This window comes from Carcharodon carcharias, chromosome 10 (genome assembly GCF_017639515.1).
Source record: "Carcharodon carcharias isolate sCarCar2 chromosome 10, sCarCar2.pri, whole genome shotgun sequence".
Taxonomy (NCBI): Eukaryota; Metazoa; Chordata; class Chondrichthyes; order Lamniformes; family Lamnidae; genus Carcharodon; species Carcharodon carcharias.
The window spans coordinates 65253791-65268708 of NC_054476.1; the positions used below are offsets into that span (position 1 = coordinate 65253791).

Consider the following 14918-nt stretch of genomic DNA (forward strand, 5'->3'; position numbering starts at 1 on the left):
AATAATTAGTGCATGGCAGTTTCCTGTGAAACAGGACGCATCAGACACAGCATCTGACTTTGGCAGGCAATCTCTGGACAGCTGAGACTGATGGATGTTTCACTGCTCGATCCTCACTTGGTAGAGCACCGCTGACCTCACTGTCAGCACAGGAACAGTCCAAATCTTCACCGGCCAGCTGGATGGCTCTGCTTTCAAAACTGTGAGGACCTTGATTTCAGGCATTCCTCCACTGGTCTGCGACCTCTCCCTCTTGTTGTGTGCCAGCTTGTCCTGCATGAATAGAGATGGAGAGAGCGTAAGCAGGATGCCTGCCAGGCCAGATGATAAGTATAACTGGCATGTGGATGGTGGGTGATCCCATGGACAAGATGAGGACAATGAAGGTGTGTCTGAGAGTGTGAATGGTGATGTTCCTTTAATTGGCAGTGAGTGAGGGCCCTGTGGATATGTGATGAGTTTGTGAGTGTGTGAGTTAAGAGTGATGAGAAGAGTGACTTACCCTAGCGGAACAGAGGAGATCATTCATCCTCCCGCAGCACTGGGTAGCTATCCTTTTTTGCAGGGCGTTGGCACTGACCACCTCTGCCACCACCTCCCAAGCCGGATTAGTGATGCAGCTACTCACCCTGCGGCCAGAGTGGAGGTAGAGGACATTACTGCGGGTCTCCACAGCATTCAAAAGGTACTTGAGGGACATGTCACTGAAGTGGGGGGGCTGCAGTCTTCTTGCCTTTCGGTGCCATCCTGTCTTTCATGCTGCAGTCCTGGGTTGGAAGCACTGAGAGGTGTGCACGTAGCTGCACTTTAAATGTGCGCCCAACGTGATGATGGCATGGTGGGCAAATGGGAGCCCGCCTGCCATGGAAACAGCATGTTTCCCAGGAATGCATAATTAATGCAGTGAATTTGGGACGATATGGCATGAAAAGCTTCCATTGCGGCCAGCAGGTCAAATGTTGTTTTACCTGCCCGCTATCGCACTTAGTACAAATCTGGGATGATTCCGCCCATTGTATATTCTGTTTAGTAGGTCTCTCAAAGAGGTTGAACATTAACTGTTTATTGGTAACTCATAACTATATATATATATGTACAGGGTATAGTTGAGACAATCAGCTAACTCCATGCTTACTTCTACACAGGTCTCTGCATACTTAAAGACTCACAACACAACTGACTCTGGTCATATGACCCTTTATATCACACTATGGGTGGTACTGTTCTCCAGTTCCACATTAATCCTTGACATGCCATACACCCTTATACTACAAGGAGGTGGTAAGGTTCTCTCGTATTGAAGATGATCAGTGCTTGGCATTTGTGTGGTGCAAGTGTTACTTATTACTTTGCAGCCCAAGCCTGTGGGTGTACCTTCACCATATAGGTTCTAGCTATTCAAGTAGCCCATTACCACCTTCTCAACAGCAACTAAATAATAAATCTTAACCTTGCCAGTAATGATTTTATTCTGAAAAGTAATACAAAAAAAAGATGCATGGTCACTTGACTTCTTTTGGCCCCTTGGGGATCACTTAGAGACACAACCAGGATGCTCTGAGTCTGTTTCTTAATTGTCAAGCAATATTAATGACCTGGGTTAGGAGATTAAGGTAGTAATCAACATACAAATTCCAGAATGGTACTGTGTGTCATTGGTATGCCACAGCCCCAGCCTCTTAAGAGCACTCCCAATGCCACACTCTGACAATTTTCCATTTCTCACAGCAGCCATCTCAATGTCAAATTATTCGCAGTTGTGTGTGATTGAGAGTAACCAGAGACTTTCATTTCATCTGCGTGTTTTACAGGTGAAAATCAATACCCTAACTTACTGAACCACCTAAGACTTCTGATGTGTGGAATTTCTTTGGAAAAGCCATGTTTATATCCACAATCTTAAATACCAAATTAGTATATCACTATTTTACAAGCCTGGTGTAATATGCCAGATTGGTGTATCACCTTATTTCATTGATTGGTTGTTTCTTAAATAGGCATCTCCACTCAGCCCATTCAAACCGCAACTTGCGTCCTGTCTCGCAAACATCATCCTAAGTGAAACACAAAGAAATCAGAACTTCAGCTGGTGCCTTTCCTAAAAAATTTACTTCTCAATTCATTCAGCAACAGAGACACAAAATTGAAATGTTTTTCTGGCCCCTCTTGCATGGGTTACTAGAAGGTTTATCAGTTAAATCTTCAGCCTGAAACATTTCTTTTTGTATTAGCTCCACATGCATGTCCAGGCTGTGTGGACTACCAATATCCTTTCAAAATAGATTGAAAACTTGTAGATTACAACAACTTTCATCTCTGAAGTGCTTCTATCATAAAGGGTGAAGGGAAAAAACAGTAGATGCCAAACAAGAGGGAGAATGAAGCAAAGTCAAAGTTTCCACACCACTGAACTTAGCCTGAGAAGGGACGATCAACTGAATACAGACCAGGGCACCAGAGCATGCATTGACAAGAGTCAAACAGAGGGCAGACGGGGCGGCGGGTGGAGAAATTCACTTATGTTGTGATCCTGCTCAGACTTAATTCAATTTCCCAGTGGCAGGCAACATTGCAGGCTACTACCTGTGTGGTGCACACAGTGCTCCCCATTGATGTCATCAAAGAACACCATAGAAGCCATACAGATAACAACATGCAGCGCTGCCTGCCCCCAGGGAATTGATGTATTGCGCTACATGAGCAAATTTTTCCTCCAATGGCTTCTGGTTTGCTGGCATAATTTTTTTTGGCCTATCCAGAACAGGACACACTGGACAAGGTACCCAGCCAAGATATCAAGCTACTGATCAGTGACCTCAATGCTAAGCTCAGTAGCAACCAGCAAGAACCGAACAGTACAATTGGGCCACATGGGTCAGTGGAACAGAAATGATGAATGTCTGCTGGCCTTCTGCAACAGCAATGGACTCAGCATTTGGAATACCTTTTTCAAATGCAAGGTCATCCACAAAAAGACATGGATATCTCCAGATGGTAACACCCTGAACAGATTGACTATATAATACACATCAGCAACAGATGGAGGACATCCCTATAAGATGTCTGTACGTATCAAGGTGTGATTTAGGATCTGACCACCACCTTGTGTTAGAAAAAATGCACCTGAAGCTGAAGAAGGCTACAGCCACAAAGTCACAACAGGAGAAACTGAAGGACAAGGACATATCAGTTTCTAGCTGACCCTCTCCAACAGATTTGAAGTACTACTGAGGTCAGGCAACATTGAAGAACAGTGGAAAATCTTCAAAAGAAGGATTAAGGAGTGTGCAGAAGCCACCATCAGGCAGAGGAGAGGAACCAACAAAGAACAATGAATCACTGACCTAAAGAGGAAATTGATTGATGAAAGAAAGCTGGTGAAGAGCAAGGGGGAATCAGGAAAACAACATTGAACAAAAACGAGAAAATGATGAGAGGTACAGAAGACTGGATAAAGCCATGAAGAAGAGCTGCAGGAGAGACAAACAAGGATAGAGGGAGGCACAAGAGGAAACAAATCAGAATGAATCCAAGATGCTGTACTGACTGGTACAAGAATCAGTACTACTGCACCAATCAAGGGCAAGGACAGCGGCACTCTATTGACAGATGAGGAGTAGGAGACAAGGTGGATGGAACAATTATGGGGGATCCTGAAGAACAACAAAGCGCCTGGGATCAATGAGATATCAGCAGAGCTATTGAAACATGGAAAGAACACTGTCACACAACAGAGCTCACAGACCTGTTCATTAAAATCTGGACTTCGGAGGATTTCCCGGATAACTGGAGGCAAGGAGTAATCAACAAGCTGCCAAAGGAAAGGAAATGACTGAAACAACTGGAGGAGGGTAACATGGCTACCAGTAATTGGTAAGGTCTTCAGTACAGTACCCCCCAACAGATTGAAAGCAGAAATAGACGGTATATAATAGGCAGGTTTCCAGGGTGGCAGATCATGCTGCATGTAGATCTTTACACTCAGGAACATAATAGAGCAGAGCCTAGAGTATTAGAAGCCACTTGTTATCAACTTCATTGATTTCAAGAAAGATTGATAGTATCTATCAGCAGTCACTCCAGTACATCACAAGAGAGGAGACGATGGCATCCCGTCGCAGGATATAAATATCTTCAAAGCCTTATACCATGACTCCAGCTGCTGCGTTAAGACCAGCATGGGCACTTCAGACACCTTCAACATCATCACAGGAGTGTGGTGAGGCTACATACTCATGCCATTCCTTTTCCTCTTGATTATTGATTTCATCATGAGGAAGGTGATGCTGGGTACAGACTTTGGCATCATGTGGCAACACCACCAGTTGACAGACCTGGATTTCACAGACATCATCACCTTGCTGGCTGAAGAACCACTCACACACTCCAAGACATGACTACCAGTCTTGAGGCCAACATTGGTCTGCACATCAGCTGCAAGATGACTAAGACAGCAATGGCTGGACAGCAACAGGGCTCTCCTATCACCATCAGCAACAGATATTGAGGACCTTGATCACTTCTCCTACTTAGGAAGCAACATCTCCAAGGAGGGTGATGTAGAGACCACCATTCACACAAGAATCAGAAAAGCAGTATCGGTCTTCCATCAGCTGCACACGGTCTGGGCATCCAACACCATCAATACAACCATGAAGCTGCGACTCTACATGTCCATAGTAGTACCAGTTGCAATTTATGCTTGCAAGACATGGAAGAGAACAGCAAATGTGTCATGTAAGTTGGATGTCTTTCATTAGCATTGCCTAAGTAATATCCTGAACATCAAATGAAGAGATATCACCACCAACGAAACACTACAGAGAACTGAGAAATTGAGATGGACCGGGGCCGGTGGCGGAGTCTTGCTTCTATTGTCTCACATGGGACTGGACAAACTAGGTCTAAGTAAGTGAGTATCCAGAGCTGAATGTCAAACAGGTGCAGAATGTAGCAATAGCCTTGGGATTAATAAAAAAAAAACAGAGACAAAGTTGGACATTGTTGACAATTTACTGCACGCTTCCAGATGATATTGCTGGTGAATAAAAAGTAACTGAATAAGGCCTAGGGTACATCAATAGTCACCATGCTGGCTTGGAATAGGATACTGAGAGAAGCAATTTATTCTTTGTTGTCATAGAAGAAAGCAGTGCTACCGAGTATTGTCAAAGGCAGTGGAGATATTGAGGAAAACGACGAGAGAAAACAAACCACGGTCACCATCTCAGGACATTATTTGTGACTTTAGCTAATGGAGCCTCAGTGCTCTGACAGTCTCAAGCAGAAGTGGTGGAGGCAGAGTTGGAAGGCATCAACAATGTCCAGGATATTGAAAAGAAAAGGGTTGAAGATGGGGCATTTGTTGGAGAGACTGACAATCATTACCATGCTTCTCTCAGCCAGCAAGCTGATAATCGTGACAATGGCATAAAATTTAGCAGCAGATTGAGTGGAAATGCTTGAGGAGACGGCAAAGATCCCATGCAATGTCCCTGATAAATGTCTCAGAACTTTGTAAGTTTGCATACCTATCTCTAGCATATCTTACTCAATTTTGGACATAGGGATACAAAGAGAAAATAAGTCAAAATAAATATAGGATAAATATCATATAATATGAAAAGTTTCACCAGCATAACATAATTCAAATTCACTGCAGGCCTGGCAATACTTATGCAAAAATTCAATCTTTCTGTGCACAAAATGCATGGGACAGGCAATGACAGACTTTCTCTTAAACTGCATTTATATAGCGCCTTCAATGTAGTAAACATTTCAAGATGTTTCAGAAAGATGAAAACAGGCACTGGGCAATAACTGGAGAAAAATTTGGTGTGACTGAAGGTATAATCTTACAGGTAAGCTTCGAAAAAGTTCTTGTAAGTAGGGTAAAAGGTAGCAAGGTGGAAGTATTCAAGGGAGAATTTCAAAATGTAGGCTCAAGACACTGAAAAGTTCAGATACTGAATACAATTAAAACAGAGGGAGGAGGAATGAAAAAGGAGCTAGTTCAGAAGAGTGGAGACTGTGTGCAGATATGTAGGAGCGGAGGACTTTAGAGAGATGAGGTGGAGTGTAGGATTTATAAACAAGAGTTTGAATTCAATGCATTGTGCATTGTGGCTTTTTGAGGTTGACAAGATTAGGGGTAATAAGGAACCAAAACATAGGATAAAAGCAAAATACTGCGGATGCTGGAAATCTGAAGCGAAAACAGAAAATGCTGCAAAAACTTATCAAGTTTGTCTGGCAACATCTGTGGAGAGAAAAACAAAGCTAACGTTTCGTGTCCACTTGACTGTTCTTCAGAGCTGAAGAAAGGTAGAAATGTGATGAATTTTATATGTTATATGTTAAACTGCTATTAACACATTCTGCTATCTTACCTTTATGCCACTATTAGCACCTTATTTAGTCTTTAACACCATCACTCCCTTTGTCTTGTGTGCATGACATCTTTGTCAAATCTCTCCTGAACTCCCGCCTATTCCTGACCTTCTATTTTGCTCCACCTGCTCCACCACCCCCCCAACCTTCAACAATATAAAATACATCACATTTCTACCTCCCTTCAGCTCTGAAGAAGTCATACAGATAATAGCAAAATACTGAATTATAAAGGAAAGTACCAATTTAATTTGGTGTATTGTAACAGATTGACTATGCTGCTGTTTCATTAATACTCCCTTTTTGGGGCAGATAATGCAATAATTAATCTGCTAGAGTTGTACTACTACATATGTGTTCAGTATAAGTTAAGACATGTGACCTTACAAAGCCAACATTGGTCGTTTGTTCCCTGGACTTGGCGACCTCTACAGCAGCATTTCAGCATTAAATAAGCAGCAAATATACAGGGTTAGTTTACCAGAGAATCACAGGTGTAAGATATCTCAGCCTTGCAGACCTCACTCAGGTGGGGGAAGGCCTCACACACAAGCTAGTGTGAGCCAAAAAATCAGTACCATGATATTTTGACCACGTCCAATTTTGAAGGCACAATTTGGAGCTTTTTGGAGTCCTGCAGGTGTAAACCTCATTGCATTTGTAAATTAGGTCCTGAAACTGTTTTTTGCAACATTCTGCAAGGTTTGACCTATGCTGACGGTCCCCTTATGGCCTACTGCAAGAATTAGTACATGGGGCCTAAGTTATTTACAATCTATAATAATAACATAGATGAGGTGATTGAGTGTAATGTATACAAGTTTTTGCTGAAGATACAAAGTTAGGTGGGAAAGTGGTGAGGAATCATAGAATATTTACAGCACAGAAGGAGGCTATTTGGCCCATTGTGACCTTGCCCGCACTGTAAGAACTACTCAGCTAGCCCCATTTCTCTGCCTTTTCCCTGCAGCTCTGCAACTTTTTTCTCTTCAGATAATTTTCTAATTCTCTTTTGATTGTATACCTACTACTGTACTCAATCAACCTCGATTGAATCTACCTCCAGCACACTCTCAGGCAGTGCATTCCAGATCCTAACCACGCGCTGCATTAAAAAACTTCTTCTGCCAATCACCTGAAGCTGATGTCCGGATACAAAGAGGCTGCAGAGGGAGATAGAGATAGCGGATGCACTGCTTGTGACAGAAACCTAGAAAAAGCAGGAATAGGTCACTTGGCCCTTCAAGCCTGCTCCGCCATTCAATATGATCATGGCTGATCCTCTATCTCAACGCCACACTCCCGCTCTCTCCCCATACCCTTTGACGCCTTTAAAGTCTAGAAATCTATTTCCTTCTTAAATATATTCAGTGACTTGGCCTCCACAGCCTTCTGTGGTAGAGAATTCCATAGGTTCACCACCATCTGAGTGAAGAAGTTTCTCCTCATCTCAGTCCTAAATGGCCTGTCCCTTATCCTGAGATTGTGACCCCTTGTTCCAGACCACCCAGCCAGAGGAAACATCCAGTTTGTTAATCTTCCAAAATTCCTAAGATTTTGGCAAGGTCACAGCAGATTGAAAAACCCGGTCGGCCCCTTAAACATTCCTCTAACCATGCTCTTAATGAGCCTAATTGGCTACCCATCTTGTGGGGCTGGGCAGCCATGTTGGGCCCAAAACTGCCATAGGAAGCAGCATGCTGGCTGGTTCTGGTATTTTTGGGCTCCGTCTGCCTCCATTCCTAACCTCAGCAGGGCCCAAAAATCTTATCCAAAGAGCGTTCAAAGGGATATTGATAGGTTAAGTGAGTTGGCAAAAAACTGGCAGATGATGTATAATATGGGAAAATGTGAGGTTATCCATTTTGACTAGAGTAGAAAAGCAAAATATTATCTTTATGGAGAGAGATAACAGAATGCTACAGTACAGAGGGATCTGGTTGTCCTTGCACATGAAACACAAAAAGTTAGCATTCAGGTACAGCAATTAATTGAGAAGGTAAATAAATTGTTGACCTTTATTGCAAGGGGGATGGAATATAAAAGTAGGGAAGTCTTATTATAACTGTACAGAGTGTTGGTGAGACCACACCAATAGAGTACTGTGTACAGTTTTGGTCTCCTTGTTTAAGGATAGATTTACTTGCACTGGAGGCAGTTCAGAGAATGTTCTCTAGGTTGATTCCTGAAATAAGGGGATTTGCCTATAAGGAGAGATTGAGTAGACTGGACCTATGCTCATTGAAGTTCAGAACAATCAGAGGTGACCTAATTGAAACAGATAAAATTCATAAGGAGCTTGACGTGGAAGATACTGAGAAAATGTTTCCCTTGGCTGGGACACCTAGAACATGTGATTACAGTCTCAGAATAAGAGAGACTTATTCTTATTATGGCCATTTATGACTGAGATAAAGAGAAATTTCTTCACTCAAATGATTGTGAATCTTTGGAATTCTTCCCCAGGGAGCTGAGTTATTCAAGACAAAGGTTGATAGATTTTTGAGTACGAAGGGAATTAAGGGATATCAGGATAGTCTGTGAAGGTGGAGTTGAGGTAGAAGATCAGCCATGATCTTGTTGAAGGGCCAAATTACCTACTTCTGCTCCTATTTCCCTTGTTCTTATGTTCTCACCCATACAAACTTACTGCAATGGGGCTGCTTAATCAGTGTTTTGAATGTTTGATGGCAAACTTATTTTGTGTTTTCAGGTATCTTTGGCTGTATTTGCTCCATACATTAGTTGGTTTTGCTCAGCAAGTCTTCATTTTGGGTTTCATCCTCTACCAATATTTTTCATAGAATCAGACAGCAGAGCAACAAGTCTTTTAGCCCAATGGAATTATCCAATTAGACCCACTTCCATACTCTTTGTCAACAGCAACACAACATTTTTCCCTTACTGAGAGTTAATCCATGATTTATAAAGGTTTAGCATAGCTTCCTTGCTTTTGTACTCTGTGCCTCTGTTTATAAAGCCAAGGATCCCCAATGACTTTTTTTTTATAAACAGCTTTATCAATTTCTCTTATCACCTTAAAAGATTTGTGTTTATGAACCTCAAATGTCTCTGTTCCTGCACCTCCTTAAACTTATACCATTTAGATTATATTGCCTATCCTTGTTCCTCCATTCGACATATTCATTTTTCTTTATTATTCTTATTTATATCTGGTTTTGACATTCCAACTTACAAGGAAGGAAGGATGGGTTTTCCTTTGGGTGTTCCTAATTAATGCAACAACAGATGTTAAACTTTGTGGCAGCTTTTTCTTGTGAAGTAGAGGTGGCAAGAACAAAACTACTTGGACATGTCCAATACAGGACCAGAAAAAAGACAAAATGCCTCAGAATCCAGACTACTTGTGCTTATTGATTCCCTCATAAGCACTCTTACTCATTCAGTTCATTCAGAATACATGTGCTTGCCTTTTTGTACAGTGTGATATTAAAATCAACACAAACAAAAATAAATTAAGTAAAATATTGGAGGGTATAATAACTCAAAAACCCAAATAAACTAACCAAAGTGTAGAGCAAAATGCAGCCAAGGGGACACGAAGTCCCAGAAAATTCTCTTGCTTTTAGAAATATGCTACAGCAGGTAATTTACCGGTATTCTTTGGGCAAGACTTTTGCTGTGGGCAAGGACTTGCCTGGACTGAAAGTTTGCTGTAAGACTATTAATAAGTATTTTGAATATTTTAATCATCGCTCTCAAAAGTTGGGCACTTTTGAATCAGGCTCCAAATTTTGTAGCAAATGCCCACATTGGGGAAACCAGTTCACATCATAGGGTCTTTCCAAGGAGATATTTCAGTATGCTGCTAATACCACGTAAAGTAAGCATAATTAGTATTAGTAAGAACTCACTGCAGTGGACAGATTTAGGTATCTGCAGCAGCAAACTCTGTGATCTTTAAATTATATCTGGCTTTAAATTATATTAACAATAATGAATTTGCAGTACTGGACATGATCATATCATTATGGCCAAATCCACTTTTAAAATATGGTAAAAGTGTTTAGTAAATCCATTTATTAAGGTTGCACCCTTTTGAATTGTTAGATGGTTGAGTTCCTTAAACAGTTGACTTGAAGTTCTAATCAAAATATTGTGTCACTTTGGCATTGGTAGCACTTTTGCATATATCACCTTAGCAGATATTATAGACTGACACTTCAGTGCAGTACTGAGGGAATACTGCATTGTTGGACGTAATGTTCCCTCTTTTTTATTGTTATATGCAACCTATTCATTTAAGTGTACAAGCCCAATAAATTTTTTTGTATAGCCAGACGCATGGTAACTTAAAAGAGCTGACTTAGGGTCAACCTGTGCGGGAACTTCTAGGATGTGTGGGCACGCAACTTAGAGGAAACATTGGTTGAGAGTGTAATTTTTCGATGAAATATTAAACCAAGGCCCCATCTCCTGGTTCAGGTGAATGTATAAGAATCTTTCTGCTATTTGAAGAAGAGTGGGAGTTCTCTAAAATTTATCCCTGAACCACCACCATTAAAAACAGATTGACTAGTCATTCATCCCATTTCTTCATTGTGCAACTTTGCTATATCAAAATTGCCTGATGTGTTTGCTGACAAAACAAAAATGGCTATTTCAAAAGTAAGACTGCACATAATAAGGCACTGTATAAATGAAGGTAATTTGTTTTACTACCAGAATGAAGATTAACATTTACCTCATGAAGTGGGAAGACCGCTTTGAATGTACCATCATTCAGTAAATTGTATAGAAAATCTAAGAGGGAAAAGAAGAACATTAGGCAAGAAACAGCTTTGTCACTATCTATAGCAATTCAGTGGATTACCTTCCTAATCCTATATAGCTCTCCAGCAGTCCTTGCCAGGTTTTGCTGTATGGATTATTATTTTGTTGAGATGTCCCTGTGAAGGACTAATTACTCCACTGTAAAACTTGACCAAGGTTGAAAAAGTTAAGAAGTGGAATACATCAACAAGTAGTGTGAGACCAAGGGATGAATTTGTACTTATCTGATCTGCTGGGAGTGGGCAGGGAGTCCCAAGAGAGGTCCTCAGAAGTCAGGGTCCCCCCACAGCATATATGTGATTGATTGATGAGCTCACCGCCCAGAGGCCCGATCTCTGAAACATACTTCTACTCACTTTCCAAATCTAATTTATTAGAAGCATCATTGATAAGGCAAATGCATTTTTGACAACATAGAGAATGTAGGGTTACAGTGCACAGTGAATAAATGCCGGCAATTTACACTGGCTGCTTTATAGTTTATATTTGAATTATATAAGAACCTGACATGAGCGTTCTGTAAATATTTAAGGATGTCTGCCCAGAGCAACATTTGAGAGGATGATGATCAATGTGGACAAACTGATTGATCAGTTCCCCACCCAAAGGTCAAGACTGACTGAAGGGCTTGGGGTCCAGTCAGGTGGGGAGCTGATTGGCAAACTCCAAGCAAGCCCACACCATGAGAAGGCAATCTTGAAGGCAGGAGTAGATCCTTCCCAGGGAAGGAGAGGGACAGGGGTTCATTCACAAGGTTAGGGGAATACCCTGGCAAAGAGGCTTGATTGATTAGGAAAGGGTTCCTCAAAACGATAAGGTGCTGTTGATTAACCCACCTATAAGGACAATTTACTAACAAAATATTGATCCCTTGAACTATAAAAACATGTAGATGGATATTGTTTGTAAAAGAGCCATGTGCCATTTTAATGGACGCTGTGCGTGAACAAAAGAATCCTGGCTCCTGCAACATTTGAGAAGATGATGGTCTATGTTGAAAAAAATTATAGGAAATGAGATTGGATCTTTTAAAAAGAAATTGTAGTTAACATTAATACCATGTGAACAAGGAATTGAGGTTAAAATAAGTTTAATTTAGTCCATAATACAATAATTTTACCCTGATGCAAACCACCAAAACCTTATTGATTTTGTCACTCATCAGAATTTGTGTAAATGTCACAATGTCTAATAGCACTGCTGCGGTTTAGTTGTTTGTTTCCCCAATATTACTGGAATAATATTGCAAAATGATAAGTGGGAAACCCCAATATTTTCTTATCATAAGTACTAATCAATGGCCATAGAATGGTTAGAGCACAGGAGCCCAGTCAGCCCATATCCATGCCAGCTATCTGCAAGAACAACTCACCCAGTCCCACACCCCTGCCTTTCCCTGTAGTCCTATAAATGTTTTCTCTTTAGTTCATTATCTAATTATCTTTTGAAGGCTTGATTGAATCTGACTCCACCAGAGTCTCAGGCAATACACTTCAGATCCTAAGCACTCCCTGTTTTAAAGGAACTATCATATTTTTCCTGATATTATTGTGGGATACTTTAAAGCAGGCTTATGTTTGTGTATGAATATTTTAAGTAAACTGCAGACTGTTAGGCTGCAGCTTTGAACCATCAAAGGGGTTAAGTGTAAAAAACAGGTATTTGAAATGCTAATGGATGAGCCAAGTAAAGGGGAATTTTCATTTTTAGATATGTGGATAAGTTGTTTTATTTTCAAAGGGACATGGTAAGATGCTTACAACTGGCAAGGTAAATAAGGCAAAGCTTTTAAGTTTATTTTCCCCAGAAGTGCTGGCCTTAATGACAACATGAAAGATTTTATATTCTGGGAAAAGTAACTTTCAAAGACAGGTTGAAACAATGGAATTTACAAACCAAAAAGGAGGAAATATATTTAAAGAAGAATGGAAGGCTGTTTGAGGGTGGCTGTGTGAAATCTTGAAACAGACTTGTGAAAAAGCCTTTAGCTACCCTGGAGATCTGCTGCTCCAGTAACCAAGGTTGTGTTAAAAGCCTTGGAATTCCATTGTTGAGTGAGAGGGAGAAAGAAGCTGCGAAATATCTCCCTTATAGAAACAGTGGGTGTTTGTAGTAATCTTGTTTTATAGATTAAGAATCTTATTTTGAACTGTTGCCTGAAAGGGGTGTGTAGCTGGGAATCTAGTTAAATGTGAATCTTGTGGGAATGGTTATAAAACTAAATGTAACTGTGTAACGGAAATCTTGTGTATTTAAGTTTTTTTTCTCATTTGTTAATAAATGTTTTAACTTAATCCTTAAACTCTCTAAAGGTGGTAGTGGACTCGTTACTCCTGACTTCAGTGCTCAAACTTTTTCGTAATAAATACAAATTGCAAAATCGTTGTGATAGCCTGGCCAAGTTTCCCTCTGGGATTTGGTCAGCCAAGCAAATACCGCCTGCCATATCATAACTGTGTAAAAAGGATTTTCCTCATGTTGCCTTTGCTTCTTTTTCAAAATAGTTAACCTCTGGTTCTTGATCTTTATGTCAACAGAAACAATTTCTCCCTATCGACTTTATCGAGAACCATGATTTTGAAGATCTCTATCAAATCTCCTCTTAATCTTCTCTTCTCCAAGGAGAATAGCCCCAGCTTTTCCAATCCGTCCACATAACTGAACTTCCTCATCCCTGGAACCATTCTCATGAATCTTTTCTACACCCTCTTTAATGGCTTCATATCCTTCTTGAAGTGAGGTGCCCAAAAATGGCCACAGGACTCCAGTTGAGGCCGAATCAGTGTTTTATACAGGTTTATCATATCTTCCTTGCTTTTGTATTCTGTGCCCCAGTTTAGAAAGCCCAGGATCCCATATGCATTTCTTATTAACCGCTTTTCTCAATCTGCCCTGCTGAGGAAACCCAACCAAACATGATTAAAGTCGGAAAACTAAATCTCAATGAGGCCCGCAGCCTGCCTTCCTGCGATGTTTTGGCTGCCTGCCCATTTTCCAGGCTCAGTAAAAGCTGGAAATGGATGGGCTGGAGGCCACTCTGGATCAGGAAACAGATTTTTAAAAAATTTACTCCCACCAATCCAAACTTGCCATTTATTCAGTTAAAATTCACCCCAATTTGAGCTTTTAGAGTGTAGAACAAAGGAAAGACTAGGGGAGAAAAAGAGTACCGCAGTTTTGAGACCTTAGAAAAGAAAGAATTCAAATCAAAGAAAGCAAGATGAATCCTGATAGCAACAAAACAAGATGCACGAGGTGGTGAAACAAAAAACTATAACTTATAGAAGCAAAGGCATTTAGTCATATGGATAAAACAGATTGAGAAAGAGGATGTAATGGAGAGAAAAATTAGAAGCTAATGGTAAGTGAAGCAAAAAAATAAAAACAAAAAAACTGCAGATGCTGGAAATTCAAAACAAAAACAGAATTACCTGGAAAAACTCAGCAGGTCTGGCAGCATCGGCGGAGAAGAAAAGAGTTGACGTTTCGAGTCCTCATGACCCTTCTACAGAACTTGAGTTCGAGTCTAAGAAAGAGTTGAAATATAAGCTGGTTTAAAGTGTGTGTGGGGTGGGGTGGGGGGGGTGGTGGAGAGAGAGAGAGAGAGAGAGAAGTAGAGGGGGTTGGTGTGGTTGTAGGGACAAACAAGCAGTGATAGAAGCAGATCATCAAAAGATGTCACAAACAACAGAACAAAAGAACACATAGGTATTAAATTCGTGATATTATCTAAA

At 40.7% G+C, this 14918-nt stretch overlaps 1 protein-coding gene across 3 annotated transcripts in view; it reads right to left on the bottom strand.

Moving 5' to 3' along the window:
- LOC121282931 (anoctamin-9-like) overlaps window positions 1-14918 on the bottom strand; it is a 165997-nt gene that overhangs the window by 90817 nt on the left and 60262 nt on the right. For all 3 annotated transcript variants that reach the window (XM_041196751.1, XM_041196753.1, XM_041196754.1), the window contains 2 exons: window positions 11096-11154; window positions 1966-2054 (listed from right to left, as the gene is read on the bottom strand). In XM_041196751.1, coding sequence (XP_041052685.1) covers window positions 1966-2054; window positions 11096-11154 — 148 coding nt within the window. The remainder of the gene's footprint in view (window positions 1-1965; window positions 2055-11095; window positions 11155-14918) is intronic.